Raw genomic sequence first — 21051 nt, 5'->3', positions numbered from 1 at the left:
TTTAACCATACTAGTATACATAAATTCATGATTGTAGTATACTGATTTTTCATTTTTGCGCTGTTGATACAAAACAAGCATAATATCTATACAAGAAATACAATTGGTCATAACCATACGCCTCTATTTACAAGAAAAGTAAATCTAGAATCTAGATAATGTCCAGTCAGAACATACCAGCACTACTGTTAAAATGCTTTCACAATTTCAAGCATATTTTTTTTACTATCATGTTAAAAAATTAGCTCCTTTAGCACTTTTTTTTATTAAGAGCAGAACTTGCTCTTAATAAAATCCTCAGTTTAAATACCAAAGAAATAAAACATTTAAAAAATATTTCCTAATATTATGCATCACAAAGGTTAAATGGTTATTTTCATCAGCACATAGGTATTTTATCTTCAGCTGATACGAGCTTTAGCCTAGTCACTCTTAAAGCCAGCAAATGTAAATCAATAGCTCTATTATTGCTAGATTTGATTTGAAATTAAATGTTAAAAGGAGGTAGGAAGGTGTCCTCGAACATTAAGTAGGCAGTGTGTATAATGTGTACTGCTGTTGGTGCCTCCCAGCCCTTTCTTTTTTCTTGGTTTTAAAGCCATGCGGTCGGTGTTTACTATGCAGGGAATCTCCTCCTCTGCCTTTTAGAGAACTCTGTTACTGACAGGAGTTGGAATTCTTGCTCTTCCATATGCAGTTTATCTTTTTTAATTGTCTGGAGTTGTGTGTGTGTGTGCGCACGGGTGTTTACGACTGATTTTGAATGTTTGTTAAGCAATGTGTTGTTTCTTTCACACATTCTGAGTAAAGTTCATCTGAGTGAAGTTGAATATGTTGATTCATTGTGTCGGATGTGTTCAACCGTGACAAAGAGCTAATCCTAATTAATGCCAAATTCCTGATCAGGACTGATGTATGCTTCCTGTGCTGAGAGTTAATGTGGTGCTTACTTGCGTTTGAGTCAAAATTCAAAGATTATGAGGGAGATTATGGGTCGGGTATGCTGTGGAGCTGTTTTAGTAATTTTTGTTCATTGTATGTACTGTCTTAAAGTACTGTCTAAAAGTACACTGTTTCCCTGCATTTAAAATGTGTTTAATACTAAAAGACCAGTATAAACTCTCTCCCCCCCCCCAGCCCAATAATTAGGATGCCTTTTTAAATGTTTTTTTTTTTTTTTTCCCTCTGCTCGAGAACTTCCAGATGTGGTGTTTGTTTGTTTTTATTCTGAAAAAAAAAGAAAAAAAAAAAGAAATCCTTTGTGGCCTTTTTATTCCAACACTTACTTGCATGACTCTGTTGTTGAGACTGTAGTATGACCGTTGAGACCCTTCACCTCTGGACAGCAGCATTCCACAGAGTGAGACTGTATGGCAACCAAAAAAACAAGAAGACAAAATAAACAAATCAGAATCAAATCATATCAGACCTGTGACTTAGCTGCTTTAACTCTGTCACCAATGGATGTGTGTGTGTGTATATCTGTGCTTATTTATAAATACAGTATGAAATGTACAGCATGATTTTTATTTCTGTGTCTAAATTGTATTTTTTGCACTTTTCAGGTACTACCAATTGTTAAGAGATTGTTTTAAATGTCTTCTTGATCTGTACAGATAAAAACGCTTTGTATACACACTCGGAAAATGATCATTAAAGTCGTGTTAAATGATTGACTTGCCTTTCTTTATGATGAGAATGTGTGAGCTTAATGCACAATGATAACAGACATAAATAGTTCATAAACTATTTTTTTTGCCTTTCTGGAATAAGAATAAAAAAAGATAACGTAGTAGAAAAGTTTTCAATCTTTTTTGTGTCAAAGGTTTTTGTCATTACCATTACAAGCTTGTCTAACTTGTCAAGAACAAGTCCAGGGTTCATAGGGTCATGAAAAACCTGGAACTTGAAAATAGCAATTTCCAGGCCTGGATATGTTTTGGAAAAATAAAAATACCCAGAAAGTTTTGTGAAAAGTCATGGAAATTTGGTCAACAAATCTTTTTTCTTTGTTTCTGTTCAATTTTGAGCTAACCAATACATCAGCTAAGAGTTAATTCAGTAATTTAGCCCTACACAATGGAGCTCTCAGGATCTGACACACATTTTTATAAAAAATTGTCAACATTTCTATTAGATTTGTTTTAGACCTAATAATCAAGTTTAATTATAGTTTTAGTTGATTTTTGGTTTTATTTTCATGTGTACTGATGTTTTTATTTTTATTAGATATTTTGTTTTTGACCAGTTATTGGTTTTGTTCATTAGTTTGTGTACTGGTTTTGTAGGGACCATTTTCTCCTTCTGTACAAATTTCATTGTGTTCGGATCACAAAAAAAAATGTTTCCCTCAGTTTAGTTTGCCATTTCTTCACCAATTTAATGGCCTATATTTGTCCCAACCCCCTTTTCTCTTAGCTAGATAGTATTCAATATTGGCATTAGCACAGAGCTAGCTTAAAGTTTGACCAAATTAAAGTTCCTTAAAATAAAACCATTGATAACAAGGGGGTGTTTTTGTTTTAGCCATTGAGAAAATAGAACTCAAAAACGCCCCTGACTGCAGCCCGACCCTTCTCAAAAAAGCGGGAAAATCTTGGCTCTGAGCCAGACAGTAACATTAGCTTATGTTAACCTAGCTAGCTAAACATTTTTAGTCAGACATGGAAAATAGCTAGCTAGCTTAGCTTGTTAAATAAACACATTAAAAAGTATATTCGTTACCCCTAACTACTCTCGCTAGCTTTATATTAGCGTATTTTGGCATTTTTGGGAACGTGAAACATAGGCTAGCTGTGTTAGCCTGCTTGCTAAAGCTGCTTCTTTCAGCTATTTACACTTAGCGTTAGCATTAGCTAGGTTAGCTAGCCTAACTAGGTTAAATAATTAGCTTGCTTAAGGGTTAAGTACAGTATAAACAAAGTAAGTTTCAAAAAATGTTCTATATTAAATGTAAATTTAAAATAATTGTATTAGGTTGTGTAAGAGTAGATGTAGCTATATATATATATATATATATATATATATATATATATATATATATATATATATATATATATATATATATATATATATATATATATATATATATATAAATAAAACACCCACCTTCACAGCTCCCTTACTGCCTTTCCACATACTGAAGGAGACTGAAGAACCCCTCTTAACCAGCTGAAAAGACTTAATAGAAACTCCACTGTGGCCACGCCCAGAGACCGCAGCAACATCATTTTTAGTTAATTAATTAATTAATAATAATAATAAAAAACTAGCTCTACTTTTAAATGCTTTAATGAGGAAGAAATTAAGAAGAAAATAAAATCACAATGAGAGATTTGTAAAATAGAAACCAAAAAATAATAAATTAATAAAAATGATGCACTAAAGTGTTCAATGTCACACAATGGTTAAGAAATTAACTGTGTTTGAGAAAAGTTTTTACAGAGAAAATAAAAATAAAAAAATATAATAAATAAATATTAAATACATATATTAGCCTACAAATCTCGGTATGCATGATTTGAAGGGACTGTGGGACATAGAATACACAAATACAACAATTCCACTCAAATTTAGGAAAAATAAGATTTTTTTCATAAGAAAAAAGCATTCTATTTAATAAGAAAAACATTAAAATAGGCATAAAATGTACAGAAATTAATATTTCACAAAAACATATTTTAGAGACTCTGGTCATTGTGTGGTATTTTGCCAGTTAATAAGTTTGATGCAACCCCTGGTAGATCTGAAAAACAAAAAACAAGAAAATACAAATAAGACCTCTGCCAGAAAATAACATATTTTCTTAATTTTTACCTTAAAAAAATAACATAGTTCCAAAGTTGTATATAGTGTATGAAAAAGTTTATAAAAACTTACCTTGATCTTACACCACGTTAGAAATACGTACCTGGCTCAGTTTCAGTACAGGAACAAGGAATAAGGAATTTTGCTCTTTTTGTGAATATTGGGGGTGGGGGGGTTTGAAATGGTCTTTACTTTTTCAGCAATTTTAGTTCAGGTTTTTTTTTGTTTGATGTTTGTTTTCTTTTTTCCATCAGTGCTAAAGCTACAGCAGCAGCACTCACACTGTTTTTTCTCTTTTTTTCTTTTCTTTTTTTAATGCTGATTTTTTTTCTAGACCATTTCAATTCTTTATTTTTTACATCTCAAATTAAAGTCAGGAGAAGCAAAGCAGTCATACAAATCATTAAAATTCATACATAAAATATGTACACAAAAAAGCAACTACCTCAAAATTTTCTAAGCATTCTAAATAAAGTTTCCTACATGTAACATGTTTCACGGCTGTCTTTGAAATTCTGAAATTAAAACATTCTTCCTTCTGTTACTGTGATTCAATTGTGATATTCTTTCAGAAATGCAAAAATGAAATGTAGTTCAAATTATTATTTGTTTCAAAAAAAAAACAAACAAAAAAAAAAATCACTCCTATTACATTATTTATCAGCTCAGCTCTACTCTGTTCAGGTCAGGTGATAAAAACAGAAACAGCACACACATGGCAAACAGAAGATTCTTTAAAATAAAAAAAAAACGTTAGAAAGTGACATGTTGGGTGCGAGGCCAGGCGTCTTCATCTGCGCCATGAGCGTGACTCGTTATCATCCTCCTCTTCATCATCATCCTGCAGGAGGGCGTCGTCCACCAGTGAATCCTCCTGGAACTGCAGCCAAATCAGAAAAAACAACCATATGATTGCAGTAAAAGTCAGGTGAAACTGCATTTCATGAACAGGGCATGAACGCTGCAGTATACTGCAGGACAAATGGGGGAGGCGATATGTCTTCTGCTTCAATGCAAAACCACATGACATTTTTACATTTCAGATCTCGGTTTATGAATATTATCCATTATAGCAGCCTGAGAGCAGCCATTTTTGTGTGTGGTGTCTACGTGCTGAATTGGTGTTCATGTTTTGTACATTTAACTATATTGAAATGTTTTATTTTATGATAATTTTATAAATCATGCTCTAAAACAAGCAAAAAACAAGACTGAAAGTGATGGTCACCTCTTCTTCCTCCGGCTCAGCCTCCTCAGTGTCTGCTACGCTGTGGGAAATGGTGGGTTTATGCCAGGCCAGATGAAGCTCGTGGTTATTCAGCTTCAGTCCGTGAACCGCCGCCTGGGGCAACAGAATTCGAGTTTACATTAAATTAAAACAAGCCATTAGTGTGTGTGTGTGTGTGTGTGTACATTATCAAGAGAGTTCAGCAGTACCAGTTCTGCCTCTGCACGGGTCCTGTAGGTTATGATGGCACTCAGACTGCTGTCCTCCATCTGGCAATCCTCAATGTCTCCGAATTGCTAGTAGGACAAGCAGATTTAATACAAAATATTTATATGTATTTCTTTTACATAGAAGTGTACATTAACAAACATGAAGATGGCAAACCAAAACTCTGCTTGGTGACCAAAAGAAAACAGAAACTGAGCTTCTAAGGCTTAAACAAATTCAGAACAAACTCACTGCAAAGTGTGGGAGCAGGTCGACCCGTTCTGCCTCAGTGAAGCCGCTGATCTCCAGGGCTCTGGGCCGGTGGTCCACCACAGCATGGGTGGGCACTGCCCTCGCTCTGCCCCTTATACCCCGTCCTCGTCCCCTGAGGACTCCTCTGCCCCTGGTGTGGGCCCCCCTCCCACGTCCTGGGGTGAGGAGACCCCTTTTGGCCGCCTGAGAAGCGAGACAAGCGAGAGACACAAAATGAAGACAATATCTTCAGGAATTACAGCAAACAGCAGCCCTCATTATCAGCCCCATTACATTTCACAGTGGGAGGTGAGAGGCAGGGTGTGTAAAAGTGTACCTCGAGCTGTAGTTGGGTATATTTGAGTTTGAGCTGAGCTGTGTCCTCCCCAGCTTGTGTTTTCTTATAAAGATCCAGTTCAGTGTCCAGTAGCTCCTTCTGGGCCTGTTAGCACATTAGTTGAATCAGAGTCTAAACACATTCAACATGGTCTTACTCCATATAAAACGGTAGAGAACTCAGCTTGGCAAAGCTAGCTGTTTGAACATTAAGAATTTATAGGTAACTGAAAGTTGGTATGCATGTTGCTGTATGTAGCAAACAAAACTGACAATTTATGCTGGCAAAAATAAAGAATATCACAAATACTGCAATGCTCATTGGTTCTTCTACAGTGACCTACACATTTTTCATATTAATCCTCTGTTTAACTGAGAAAACGTAGTGTAAAACCTCCATACACCGTATTTTTCGCACTATAAGGCGCACCACACTATAAGGTGCACTATCAATTAATGTCTATTTTCTGGTCTATTTTTATATATAAGGAGCACAGGAATATAAGGCACATTATGCGACACTAGTAAGGAACATGGGTGTCACCGTTTCCTCCTTCTAACTCAGCAGGTCTCGCCGCTGGGTGGCAAGACATGTAAAGCTAAGATAAGTAAACAAAACTGTGCTGGATGTAAATCTACACAGATTTCTCAACTAAAAACTGTTTATTTGGGTGAGTACAGCATTTCCATTTATTTACAGTAAGCTTAGCTGCTATCTAGTGCTAAATGAACCACCAATATTCAAATCAACTATTATTTTTTAAACCCCTAGTATTGATACTAATGACAATGTGTGTCATAACATTGACTAAACTTAATTCTGATGTGTTTGAGTGCATGTGTGTGTTATACCTGGGCCTTGGTTTTGATGCAGGTCTGTAATGTGTTGGTGCTGGAGATGCCTTTAATCTCCTCCTGCAGTTTGCAGATGCTGTTAGTGAGCGCCGTCAGTGTCTGCATGACCTGAGCTTTATCCTCCGGCTTCATACTCTTATTCTTCTCCAGCTTAGAGATCAGTAACTGAAACCACACACAACCGTACAACATACATTTAATTCAGCCTGGTCTATATCTTGAGGCTCACATAAGAGACAGAGGGTTTTAACTCACTTTCTGAGTCTCGATGTGCTTCTCCAGAATCTCCTGCTTCTTCTTCCTCACGTCCTGCTGAAGCCTCAATGTCTCCTGTTGAAGAAAACAAGTAAATAAAGCAGTTTAAGACTTGACTGTGTGTCTTCTGACAAAGTACACAGCATCAGTAAAACTGAAAAAAGTATTAGAAAAAATAGACAGTAATGTTATAAACTTGTGTTTTCTGAGAGTGTGGAGGAAATTTCAAACCTGTTTCTTCTTCAGTGCATCCTCAGGGCTCACAGGTGTCCCAAATGAAGCCCCTTTCTGGCCAGTCTTCAGTGCTGCTGGGTTATAGAATGTCTTAGTAAGTCCAGTGGAGGTGGAGAAGACCTGAAAGACAAAAAGCCCAATTTGAAACAGTCAGTTTTTTTTCTAAGAGTTGTTGAAAGAATCTGAATAAAATACTTAAAGATGAACTGTAAAAGAGTCAAGACCTTTCCTGCAGAGGGCACTGGTTTAGAGAAGCCTAGTCTTTCTTTCACTGATGATTTAGCTGCGGCATTCTGTGAAGACTGGAAATATACAAACAAGGATTTTTTACTTTTTAGTGGAAAAAACTACAACATGTTGATTAAGACCAGAAACTGTGAAGGCATGAACAATTACACCCCTGCTCCTCATTTAATTATCATAGAATTCTCATGTAAAATAACATGTGAAAGAAGAACCTGGCTGTGCCTTTGGGCAAAGCAGTTATTATACCATTTTCTCAAGTTGCACTGTTGATCTGACAGCAAGTGCTACCAGACTTGGTAAAGTGAGCAGCAAAAAAACTTTTTTAAATTTAAAAAAGAAGCAGATTCATTTAAGTAAAGCTAAGTAAACAAAACTGTTTTAATCCTTAAAAAAAGTTTTAAAGTCAAATGAGCACTGTCTGATAGATCCCACTTAAGCAATAGTGGTGCTGCTAATACCACTTAACCGATAAGAGCCCAGATCCATATTGGAATATTAAAAATCTCAATTGAATCAGATAAATTCACTGAGCAGAGCATTTATGTTTTTTTTTATATTGTGGGCAGATTACACAAATTTAAGGTTAAAATCCTGATGTAACAAATGACATACTACTTATTATCAACTTATCATTTTGTTCTAGAGATATGAAACACTTTTAAAAGAAGCTAATGTAGTTTTATCATAACTTTATCATAATTTTTTTGTGTGTTACTTTAAAGTGATCCAGAACGCAGCAGCACGTCTGGTCTTCAACCAGCCAAAACGGGCACATGTCACCCCGCTGCTCATTGAGCTCCATTGGCTACCAGTTGATGCTCGCATCAAATTCAAAACTCTTACAATCGCCTACAAGGTGATGTCAGAACAGGCTCCTTCCTACCTGCACTCGCTCCTGAAGGCTCACGCTACCTCCCGGCCGCTGCGCTCCTCCAGTGAACGTCGCCTCGCTTTGCCAAACATTCACACAAAGCAATCCAGACTGTTCTCATACAGAGTTCCCCAATGGTGGAACAAACTACCTTCCACTACCAGATCAGGAGAATCTCTCGCTATCTTTAAGAAACTTAAAGTACTCTCTTAAAATACTCTCTTAACACCTCTAACACACTAACTACTTCTAACCTCATTTCCTTCTTCCTCTCCTTCACTCCTCTATCCTATTATTCCCCTTTGTCCTCCTTTTATCCCTATCCAAAGATGTTTTTCCTTTAAACTTATTTTACATTGTACTTGACTATTGTAAGTCGCTTTGGACAAAAGCGTCTGCCAAATGTAATGTAATGTAATGTAAAGTGCAAGACTTGAGACCTGTTTCTATGCAGTTTCACACTCAAAACACATTTTTATTGTTTTCACCAACTACAAAAGCTTTATTTAAAACTTTAACAGCTTTATGATTAAGTGAACTAACCTGTGGAGGTGAGCTGGGGTCCTGCAGCGGCTCTGTATTTCCAGAGGGCAGTGGGCCGAGTCTGTCCTTCACTGACTGTTTTAGAGAGGTGGCTGCAGGCTGCTGTGGCTGCTGCACACTCTAATGCACACACAGATAATAAAGCATAACCTTGTAAGTACACATTACAGTGGGACCTTTCACACTATATTACAGCATTATTGCATTGCATTGCATATAATCAGAGCTACTTGGGCCAAAATACATCTCCCCCTTCCCCTGTGTAATAGGTACCCTGCAGGCAGCAGATGGGATTTCAATTTCCCAACTAAGCAAACATACCAAGCTATAGTAATTCAAGTCCTCAGACAAGACGCCAAGACTGATGTGTTCACCTGCTTCTGTTATGTGATTGATCTGTTCTTTTAGCCACCTTAGGTAAGTGTGTGCAAGTGTGTGTGTGTGTGTGTGTGTACCATAGGTGTAACCGTTGTAGGTGCAGGTGAGGGTGCTGGTTCGTCCTCCCTGTGCCAGTGGACTTTAATAAAGCGGTTGTTTAGTACAGCTTCTGTACTCTGTATAGCTCGCTTAGCTTCCTCTGGAGATGCAAACTGGATCAGCGCCCCCTCTGGGTCGTTGTTATAGGCAACCTGAACATACAAACACAACAAACATATATTATACTGGCTTTATGGGGACCTGGGGACTTCCTGTTTAACAATCAAAACTCCAACTACACACACATACACACTAATTAATCAAGAATGTCCAGGTACACCTCAAAACATTAGAGTATCATTGAAAAGTTACTTTATTATTTCAGTAATTCAGTTCAAAATGTAAAACTCATTATACAGACGTATTACACACAGAGTGATCTATTTCAAGTGTTTATTTCTTTTATTGTTGATTATTATGGCTGACAGCCAATAAAAAACCCTAAAAACAGTATCTCTGGAAAATGAAATTCACATCTCTAAAAAAGTTGTTATCAGCAGAGGGAAGCATGAAGTGCTTTAAGATTTTGTGGGAAAACAAAACTGCACTGACTTTAGACTTGATAATAAAACACAGTGGTTCAACACCAGCAGATGACATGTCTCTCCAAACCATCACTGATTGGTGGAAACTATACACACTAGACCTCAAGCAGCTTGGACTGAGTGTCTCTCCACTCTTCCTCCAGACTCTGCTCCCCTGATTTCCTTTAAATGAAATGTAAAATTTACTGATGATCAGTGATGGTTTAGAGAGACATGTCATCTGCTGGTGTTGATCCACTGTGTTTTATTATCAAGTCCAAAGTCAGTGCTGTTTTGTTTTCCCACAAAATCTTACAGCACTTCATGCTTCTCTCTGCTACTGACAACTTTTATGGAGATGAGGATTTCATTTTCCAGCAGAACTTGGCACACTGCCCATACTGTTTTTTTTTATTTGCTGTAAACCAAATTTGTAAGCCAAAAATCCTGAGCTCACCTGGAGGTTGACTATAGTGCCAAATTTGCAGAAGTGCTCATTGAGTTTGCTGATGTTGTTGAGCTCTGGAGGAATTTGCCGAATGGCCAGTTTAGTATTTGGCAATGAGAACGGCACTTTCTTGTGGTAGCCATGGTGGTTAGGTTTGTTGTAGTTGTGTCTGTGGAGAAAGAAAAAGAACAAAACATTAAGCTGGTGTTCAGATATTTAAATGACAAAAGTAAACACATAAAATGAGGTCTCACTTTTGTATTTTTTACTTGTCTCCAAAAATGTAGTCCAACAACAAGTCATTTATTTTTTATTTAATTTACATACGTGTAAATTAATTTGCGTTATAACATGTGTAACTAATGTATGCCCTGGTGTGGCTCAGACTGACAAACACTCAGCTAAGGGGTCAATTGTTTAATTGAGGTTTAATAAACTTTTTTTCTAACAGTCTAATTTTTATCCCTGAAAAAAAAGTCACCAAAAAAGTGCCGATCTTACTTGTCAAACCAAGGTTTCTTTGGAGGAATGCCATCATGAAGCCCCGCCCCTCTCTTCCTGGAGTCTGATTCTAGAACAATCCGGGCACTATTGCTATTCATTATTTTCTCTACAGAAATGACAGAAAAAAGTTTAGACAGTTACAAACTTAAATAAATGAACACAGACATTTAAACATCCTTTAAGTCTAACAAACATAAGACTTAAAAGATCAGTGGTTAAAAATTAGTTAAGATTGTCACCTCGTGGGGCCATGTCCACCTCACCCATGGTGAGGCCGATAAGGTTAGGCCGCTGGACATTGACCCGGTGTCTGTACATGGGTCGGGAGTTCATACTGGGAGCCTCTGGGTTGTATACCTCTGGTTCAAATGAATCTACAGACAAATAAACACAAAAAGGTCAAAAAGGTCTGTGTAAAACTCCTTAACCCTCTCATAAGTATGTTCTGTTCGCCTGTAACAGTCCACTGAGAGAGAGTTCTTTTAGCAAAATTCAGCAGGAGTTTAATAATGTGAGCCTTACATAGCAACTAAAACTGTACTAAATTAGCCATTCCACTCTCCAAAAAATAGTTTAAGTAGAAAAATCAAAAACATAATAATCATAGCAGAATTCTGTCTTGAAGCCAGTCAATTATTTACTGTGTAGCTTTAAGAATATGTTTTGTGTAATTGTTTATGTTTGCAGCTTATATGCAGGAACTATATATTCTACACTTTACTATTTTGGCAGGCTTTTGCTGTATAATTATATTGGCTTATTGTACACTATTAATTTTGTAACCGTATAATTATTTTACACAAATACAGATTTTTATTTTGTTTCTCCTGAATGTTTGAATCTGTGAAACTGTTTATATACCTGAAACTATACCTTTATCCAATTAATATTGTAATATTAATAAAGGCCCATAACGCCAACCCTAGCTGCCAAAGTGTCCAGGTCGGTGCAGGACTAAAATATACTTATCAATCCTAATATGTCTTTTTGTGTCCTTATAATGTAACTCTGTTCCATTTCATTCACATTTTTTGTTGTTGCTGTATTCAATTCAGAGCCAATTAAAATAAATAAACAATAATTACCAGATGTGTAGAGAGGCGGAGGGGGCTGGGGAAGTAAAGGGCGGCCCCCAGATGTGACGAGGTGTGGTGGAGGCTGTGGGAGTGGAGGCCGGATGCCTGACGTGACGATGGTGGGAACCGAACCGGTGATGGAGTTTGGAGGACCATCCATCCCTGATGGCTGCAGTGCAGGAAGTGGAGGAGGAGGACCTGAACAACAAATAACCATTAAAACACTCTTATAGCATAGGTAGGGTGTATTATACCATCAGATCAGAAGTTATGGCAGCATGTTTTTTACAGGCTTTTACATTCTTAACAACTTTTGAACACACATCTAGTGGAGGTATTGTTATTGCACACATTCCTCTCAGTACATATAGGGTGTATATATGATCCTTCAGTCCTAAACAGACTCTTCTACAATAGAATAATGAAGTGTGTTTTACCTGCCACAGGTGGGAGGCTGGGGGGCATGGGGCCGGGTGGTGGCACAGGGGGCCGCAGGTTAACCGGTGGAGGCGTGAGGAGAGAAGGAGGAGGTGGGAGACCTGGGGGAGGTGGCCCGTCCACTACAGGAAGAGGTGGAGCCGGGAAGGGGAGGATGCTGGGCAGGTTTACATCCTCTACTACCACTGGGTCACTGCCGTGGTCAAAGGGGCACATATCCCCCCGCATGCAGAAACCTTTCTCTGAAGAAAAAAAAAAAATCAAGAGCAGATTGAATTATTAGTACATAATGAATTCAAATGAAATTAAAATTAAAACCATTAATAAAATAAAATTGTATTTTAAACCCAGGCTTCTTACCATCATAGTCACGACAGCGTTTGCGAGGGGGTGGAGCCGGTCGTCCATAGGGGCCGTGGTGGTCCTGGTGAAAGTCAGACCAGCTCTCAGTGGTGCTGTTGCCATGGTGAGTCGGAGCAATGACTGTGATGGTGCTGCTGAGGGAGGGGACAGGAAAGTGCGAAGAGGAGGTGCCTGTTGCAAGAGGCGGGGCCACATAATTCTCACTGGCTCCACCTTCCTGCCGCTCGGTACGGTCGTGGTCGTATTTAGACTTCCCCGGATCCCTTTCTGTTGTAGCATACAAAAGAAAATCAATTTTAAAAATCCATATGCAAGAAATTTTTATTAATTTGCATGGGCTACAGTCATGTGACTGATCAGATGTTTGTAAAAATAAATATTCTTGAACTGTTTGATATGAACAATTACAACAAAGTATGATGGACTTCTCTGTTAATCAGAACAGAATAGAAAACCTGGAAACCTAAACAGAAAATTAAAACTAGCGAAAAGTGTTGTTTACATTGTGTTTTTGAAAGTTTATATTTATTGTGTTCATTGTGTAACTTATTTTGAACATTCCAAAATACATTGACGAGATACAACAAATACAATGCTTCTAAAGTGCAACAAATGGCTTAAAAGTTGTATTTCAAATTCAGTCTTTGAATTGTAATTGATAAATTATTATACATATATACTGTTTTAATAATAGCACACTTATGTTTACTTTTTTTTTTTGCTAAGAAAAACAATAGACAATATAAAAGGTCAGCAAAAATGGATTCGATTTATAGTACAATACGTCAATAATGTAATTAACAAGACTGGTCTATTATTTGCTTAGATAAATAACTGATTAATAATAATGGCTCCACAAGACTGATCCTGGGAACCATTAAAACCCACAGAACGGTGCATACCTCTGCTGCGGGTTCTGGATCTGCTTCGTGATCGTGTCCTGCTGCGTTCTCTGTCTCTGTGCTCTCTGTCCCGGTCCCGCTCTCTGTCTCTGTCCCGCTCTCGCGCACGGTCTTTGCTCCAGCTGCGACTGCGGCTCCGGCTGTAGCTCCGGCTCCGCCCACGCCGCCGGTTATATCGGTCCCGGTACGAGTCCCGGCGGGGAGGGTTCCTGTCGTACTCTCTCTTTCTGGAGCGGTCATCCTTCTTACGCTCATCAACCCTCCTGAAGAACAAAAGAAGGATCATATAGCAACTGAGAAGATCTGTAGACATCTCTTCTTATGCAGGATGTGTTTGGTGATGCTGGGCATGCTACTTGACCAGAAAAAGAACTTAATTGCTATATGGTCTTATTATAAAACATATGGATATAACCATGATAATTTGCTGATGTCTACACTGCACATTAACATGAATGAGAAGACTGGTTTAAAAACTGTAGTTTTATTAAATTTTATTTATATTTATTTAATAAATCCAAACTCCAATGTATAATTGTTTTAATAATGAAAAAGTCTTAAAAAGGGATGTGTGAGTGCATTATTATGCTGTTATACTACCATTATGACAGTTGAAAGAACACAGTCAATAACATAATTTACCAAATGTTGTCATGCTTCTAAAGATTGGTTTAGATGAAGTAGACAAATTTTACCATTAGCATGCTATTTAAAAGTAACAGAATGGCTATAAGTCAGGACTAAGGTTAATGTGCATTTCTGCAAGTGGTCTGATACAAATGATCAAAATAATAAGTACTCAGCCACTACAAAACCCATCTGAATGAATGAATGGAGAGTTACCTGCTGTCTCTGCTATAGCGAGAGCTGGGCGGAGGGCTGTGGTTCACTCTCCTGGTGAACTTCTTATCCCGATCCTCGTCTCGAGGCGGCTGCTTCACAGTCAGGAAAGAAAAAAGGAGATTTGAATAAATAATCAAATACAATAAAATTCAGGAGAATAGCATAACTGCACTAAAACAGCATTTCTGTGTGCTTAATCCATAAACAGGAAGTCAAATATAAAAGCATCCCTAAATTCAAAGAGCTTTGTAAAGCAAAAGACACCTGACTGTTTATGTTGGGGACAGATGGAATTTGGCCTCTGCCTTTAACCCACAGATATAGGACCAGAGATTATCATACAAAGTTTCCAGCACTGCTATGATAACGTTTGCATCTTTCTTAGAGTTTTTTTTCCCCAAGACACCCACAAGCCAACACTTTATTATATCAAATGGATGACATATGGTCTTACTGTAGATTTTATTTTCTCTCACCTCCTCTTTCTTCTGCTCATCTTTTTCAGTCCGCTGGTGGTTGTCTGTTCTGGGGGCGGAGCTGGGCTGCTCAGGCTGAGGTAGGTAACTCTTTGCGTTCACAGCTTCAAAAAGTTTATCCACAAACGTCTGTGTGTCTGCGCAACAAAAGGAAAACAGTTATCAGAGCCATTTCTTTCATTACTAGCCTTACTAAAATGTTCTTTTTTAAGCCCAATTTCTCCATTATGTATTTTAATTCTTTGTGCACAAAAATTAAATATACTAAAGTGTTCACAATCACTCATTACACTTGGTATTTGCTTACTCCTGTGACAAACAGCCAGACTCAGCAGAATTGAAGCCTCAATTAGAGCTGCACAATAATGTTTTTTTGCTGCCCAATACAAAAGGAATTTAGGCTATTTAGTTTTGTAGAGTGGTGGGGAACAAAATGGACATTTCTGTTCATTTCAATCTTATATAATTTAGATTTCCACAATCTTGCATTTATAAAGTGCATATACTTCAATGCTAACAGATACAGCTGTCGGAGCGGGTTAGCTGCAATGCCAACAGCCCAGCTCCACAGATTAGGAATGGCAATGCTATCAGACACAGCCTGGCTTTACAGGGTTTCAAGCGGGTTTATTATCATTTTCATTCTTGGTATCAGTTTCTGTCTTTACAAACTGACTGTACAGGGCTTGGAGAGTAGCGTTGCTGTGGTAACTTAAGACTTTGCCTTGGCAACGGCATGAAGCAACAGGCCTTATGACGAGACAACCTTCCTACCTAACTTACATTCTCCTGTGTATTATACAGTCAGCCTTCAAGTGTCTGCTAGTGCTGTATTTAGCTATGTGACACCTTTGTCCATGTTTATAGATAACAGTGTGTCATACAGTGTCAGAAATCACAAAGGCAAGTCTGGGTGAGATGTAGACTAGTGGTGTGCCATATAGTATTATACAAATAAACTATACAAGTAGTATACAAAATTTCGACACAGTAATATAACAATTTAAAAATCCATACAATTTTAATAGCTATATTATATCTTGAAAGCAGTCTATTTTACACTTGCTTTGCTATTTACTGTGGAGATTTAAGGGTATAGTTTTGTATAAAAACAAGCTCACCTTTTTGGAGGAATACATCCAACTGGTCTATGCATAGTGCTTTCAGCTCTTTCTCAGACTTGTCTTTCTTCACCAAGGCGACCACATATTTAGCAAGGGCAGATGGGTCAGCATCACATCTGCAAAAATAATGTGTATATAAAAAAAAAAATCAACACACAAGCATACTAATATTATAATCCTACGAATCCTAATACTATATTGGAAAAATATCCGCTGGCCAGTCAGGTGTTTGATGATGTGAGGTTTGGATGTAGCTGCTCGGCATTGGAAACCTATTTCATAAGGCTCTCTTCACAGAACTGTTTTTAAGCTAATCTAAAGCTACATGAATTTTGGAGGTCTGTAGTGATGCACTGCAGCAAGTTGGTTCCCCCATGCTCCGCTGATCCCGCTTTGTTATTTTACGCTGACAGAACGAGTGTCGCTGTGGAATATTTAGTAGTGTTAATATTTCACGACTGGACTTGTTGCACAGGTGGCATCATTTTCATTACATAAAAAATGTACACTACATAAAGTAATAAATCAGAGCCATATTACTAAAGGAGATAAACTGTGATTCTTGATTTTAAGGATAGATACTTCTGAAGGTATGCAGAATTATATTCACTGTTATAACATGAAAAGATAAATCTGTATGTCAAAGCTTGGCTTCCGGCACTAGCTGTCTAGAGCTTTCATATGTATATAATTTATTTCAATTTAAGTCAGTGCAGAGGAAGATATAAAAGACAGCTCTGTGATGGAGAAAGAAAACAAGACTTAATTTATTAATTTATAATTTTTCCCTCATTTATAACATTCCTGTTACTTTATATTAGATTTGACTCTATTTGTCTTACAGCTTTGTGCACTTATATGTATTTATATCAGATTTTACTATTTTTCTTACAGTTAAATATTGTATTAAACAGGTCCATAATTGCAGATGTTGAAACTAAAAGATTTCAAAGCATAGTACTATTATTATTAACTATGCCAGTTATTACATATTATTTACATATTACTGCAGCTTTAATATTCGTATCAAGCTGAAATATAAATGAATGAACAGACAGATGTATTAATAAAATGCATGTTTGTTGAATGGGTGCTGACTCTATATGTTACAGCTTTCAGCAAACATCTGATTCACAGCAAGTTCACCACTTTCTGTCTCTTAAAATAAGACAGCTATGCAGTTTATGATACAAAAACTGTAACTAGATATCAATTTGTACAGTTCATATGAATGTACCGCTCAGTTTTGAGGGGAATAATTTACTCTACTAAGAAGCTGTAGCTAATTAATGTGCAAACTAATTAGAGAAACCCACAGCTTTAGCTTTAATTGTGAAAATCAAACTAAAACTCAGGGCTGTGGTGAAGTTTTAAAGGCACCAGGCCTCATGTGTGAGTGTGTGCAGCTGAACCAGCTAAAGCTAATGCTAAACCCAAAGCTAACGCAGCTAATCTGGCTAACTAGCTTATCTTAGCTTAGCATAGCTAAATCAGCACGCAGGCGCGCAGTGAACACTTACATGGGCTCGAGGGTCTTGGAAAGCCACGTCTTCAAGGCATCGAGGTTTTCAATGATCATTTTAGGGTATAAGGAGTGTGGAGAAGCGCGTGAGAGTGTGAAAGAGTGATAGAGAGTGTGTGTGAGGGTCTGTGAGAGTGTGTATGAGAGGGTGAAAGTGTGTTTGTGCGCCAGTCCAGGCCCGGCCGCGCTGCTACCCCTAATGACTGTAATTCAGCAGCAGTTTGCTGAGTCAAGCCCCCCACAACAGACTCCAGCGCTGATCTGAGAGGATTCACCCCTGAACTCACTCTGCAGGGACTGTATCACTCTCTGCCTCTCACTCTGCTGCTGCTCACTCTAACTAATGGCGACTGTTTACTCCCCCTGCAGGATCTCGCGAGAATACAAGCGGGGCCTCTCGCGAGAACAAAAGAGAATCTACTAGTGCAGGGGTGTCCAAACTTTTTTTGTTGGGGGCCAGAAGGAGAAATATATTTAAAGTCACGGGCCACAGATTCTGTAATAAAAGAAATAATGAAATATACCACTTTAAATAATACTTTTTTCCTGATTACTTCATTTCTACACCATTTTACTTGACTTACTATCTTTTTTTTGACAGTGTTGTGTAAACTAAGATTTTTCAAATTGATGTTTAATTTCATGATGTCTCTTAATATTAAACTCTTAATTACGGCAACTTTTAGACTCTTTGGCCTGTTTTTCTGAGCTAGAAATGCACACCCTCTCCGCTTTTAGACTCTTTGGCCCGTTTTTCTGCGCTAGAAACGCGCGCTCTCTCCGCTTTTAGAATCTTTGCCCCGTTTTTCTGCGCTAGAAACATGCACTCTCTCCGCTTTTAGACTCTTTGGCCCGTTTTCCTGCGCTAGAAATGCGCACTCTCTCCGCTTTTAGACTCTTTGGCCCGTTTTTCTGCGGTTGAAATGCGCACCCTCTCTGCTTTTAGACTCTTTGGCCCGTTTTTCTGCGCTAGAAATGCGCACCCTCTCCGCTTTTAGACTCTTTGGCCCGTTTTTCTGCGCTAGAAATGCACACTCTCTGCTTTTAGATTCTTTCAAGAGGTTGGGGTCTTACAGGGCCTCACATTTGAAGAATCACGCGTATTTCCCTGATATATACAAAAATGCATAGTATTTGAAGCTTTACAGAAGTGGCTACATGGATACTTCGTGTTTTTGCACAGTGTACCCTTTACTATTAAGTTTGTTAATATGTTTCTACAATTTAATGAATAAGTTTAAGGTTATTAATTAGATGATGATATGCCTGCATAGATGTATTAAATAATGTTGAAACAGGAATGGAATGATGTTAGTAAGGGTCTTCTGTGTGCTGTAATGCCTGAAGCTGTCACTGGATGGTGGTGTTGTCTTTATATGTTTCTTTAATTTCTTTATTTTAAACCAGCCAAATGGGGTCTCCTCAATCCAGGGGGTAAAGTTAGAAGGGTGCCCACCCATGAAGTGGGGGGGCCACCGGCCTCTAGATCAGCAGATTCACCTGCTGCCACTGCTAGTGTCTTATATCTTATGCTCACTAAGCAGGATTTTGATCGGTTCTGAGTTCTGAGTTTCTTCCCCACACAATTCTATATCTGCTAATGTCTGAGACATTAAAAATACGGTTTCTGTGTGCTGTACTGAATCTGTTCATCCTGATTACAATTCAAATACACTGAGGATGAAGGATACAGATAAAGGACAGCCGTCTTCTTGAAAAAGAAAATGACCTTTGCTATTATGTGGAAAACATGTACACTGAGTAATTTCCTCAATGATGATGTTCCAGGAACTGATCTATTATTTTTACATTTTACAATGATATCTATATAATATTCTGTTACTGTAATTTGTGTAGATTAAGTATATTTTATTTTTTGTTTAGTGTATTTAGATATGTATATTGATGCTACCCTGCTGCTGAGTAATTATCTGAGCAATAGCACAATCATTTTAATATATGAATGTCTGGACATTTTGTGTAAACCTGAAACTAAACTATTAGGATTATATTACACATTTATATTATACCTTCATGTTCTGGCTAATATCTCACAGATCAACAGATCTATTACACTTTTGACATTTTACTAAATACCCAGTGACAACAGAGTGTCTGAACTGTTAAGAATTGATGTGAATGTTTGTATATTGCATGCCTTATAATATTATGTTCTTTTCCAACTTAAATAAGAACTTTAAGTGTAATTTTTGTAAGAAAATTGTATTTGTTTGTTATTTCTGCCCCCTCGTTTGTCTAGACCCCCTATATCCTGCGTCCCACAGTCCCCTCACATCACATTTGCATAGCGCTAGGACAGATAACCCAATCAGAGGAGTGTCCGCTGGTGGCTTTGCTCTCTCACCCAGGTGCCTGTCAGGTGAAATCGGCTAATTGTGAGGAATTTGATTTGCTTTGTTTTGTGTGGCCTAGGCTGGCTTTGCTTTTTTCCAAATTTAGGTAGAGCGCTCAGTAGGAGGCCTTTTAAGTGGACTTTTCTGCCCACACATGACCCTCCTCATGCAAGGCCTCAAGCTGTCACCGGTCCCAGTAGACCCTCCGTGGCCGTGGCTTCATCTTTCTCCAAAATCGTACTGTCCAGGCCTCCAGTGGATGTGCGTGGTGAATTCTGCGTGTTACGCCTGACCTTTGACCCCAGGCCCGGTGTAATAGACTATTCTAATAAGCTCTGTGAGCTAGTCAGTGAGCAGAATTGCAGTGGCTAAGCAGGACTGAGGAGAAGCGGCGATGGGAGTGATGGATGCTGACTGTGTTTCTTAAACAGAGCCATTTAATCTGTGATATCTCGCAGTGTGGGCCGGCCCAGCTGGAGCTCTGCGTAATGCCGTGATATATTTGTTAAACCTGAGACTCAGTGTGAGCTTTAGCAGCCAGGGGTCAGACGAGTTTCCAGCCGAACGGCGCCGAAACCCATTTAGCTCTGGAAATATTGGCTAACGAGTTTAGCGAGTGTCGCGGTGCATCGGCTAACGTGTTTACAGTGTCCACCTCATTTGTTAAGACTCATTTTTGTTTCTAATTTGCGTCAGCAAGATTAATGGACCCATCTCTTAACAAGCGGAGGGAATGATGTGTGACTGTGAAAATTGTGATCATGTAGCTTTGGGTTGAAAAGAATTGATTGGGTTTTCATCTGGGACGACGTTTATGAGCCGCTGTGTTAGCACGTCGTAGCAGGGATGAGGCCTGCTCTTGAGGATCTGTTATTTTTACCAGGTGTGCAATGAGATGCCAGTCAGTTCTGCCTTCACTTAGAAACATTGGAGCATAAATAATATGAATAGAGCTAATAGAAGTGTTTCTTTCTTTTAAAATCTAAATTCACTCACTAAATTACAGAAATGCTTCAATAAAAGTGCAAAATGATGCTTTAATTTAAGGTGGCCATACATCCATACATTCTTTTTTCTGGGACATATCCTCTGTTTGGGATGTGTTCAACTCTATCCTTCTCTCTTGTGCTGCTCTCTCCTTTGAGAAATGGTTAAAATAACAAAAA

The 21051-nt window shown here is 38.1% G+C and overlaps 1 protein-coding gene across 2 annotated transcripts; it reads right to left on the bottom strand.

The window, feature by feature from the left end:
• Window positions 1-1127: 1127 nt before the first annotated feature.
• rbm26 (RNA binding motif protein 26) lies at window positions 1128-17905 on the bottom strand. 2 transcript variants are annotated; one of them, XR_007439297.1, is made up of 23 exons: window positions 17530-17904; window positions 16007-16125; window positions 14886-15022; window positions 14410-14501; window positions 13567-13829; window positions 12662-12931; window positions 12301-12543; window positions 11873-12061; window positions 11027-11161; window positions 10785-10893; window positions 10293-10452; window positions 9290-9463; window positions 8835-8954; window positions 7399-7476; window positions 7172-7294; window positions 6941-7015; window positions 6683-6850; window positions 5832-5936; window positions 5495-5698; window positions 5245-5331; window positions 5036-5149; window positions 3109-4687; window positions 1128-1366 (listed from the first exon to the last, which is right to left on the bottom strand). XR_007439297.1 is itself a non-coding variant. In XM_007244123.3 (22 exons), exons 1-22 carry the CDS (start codon window positions 17586-17588, stop codon window positions 4598-4600), a joined length of 3111 nt encoding a protein of 1036 aa, XP_007244185.3. In that variant the 5' UTR covers window positions 17589-17905; the 3' UTR covers window positions 3968-4597. The 2 variants fall into 2 exon arrangements, 1 of the variants encoding a protein (XP_007244185.3); XM_007244123.3 differs by lacking the exon at window positions 1128-1366 and having other exon boundaries at window positions 3968-4687; window positions 14410-14498; window positions 17530-17905.
• Between the last annotated feature and the right edge of the window lie 3146 nt (window positions 17906-21051).

The sequence above is a fragment of the Astyanax mexicanus genome, chromosome 5 (assembly GCF_023375975.1).
Source record: "Astyanax mexicanus isolate ESR-SI-001 chromosome 5, AstMex3_surface, whole genome shotgun sequence".
NCBI classification, from domain to species: domain Eukaryota; kingdom Metazoa; phylum Chordata; class Actinopteri; order Characiformes; family Acestrorhamphidae; genus Astyanax; species Astyanax mexicanus.
Note: the sequence above shows the minus strand (reverse complement) of the source record. Positions and strands in the feature narration are given on the sequence as shown.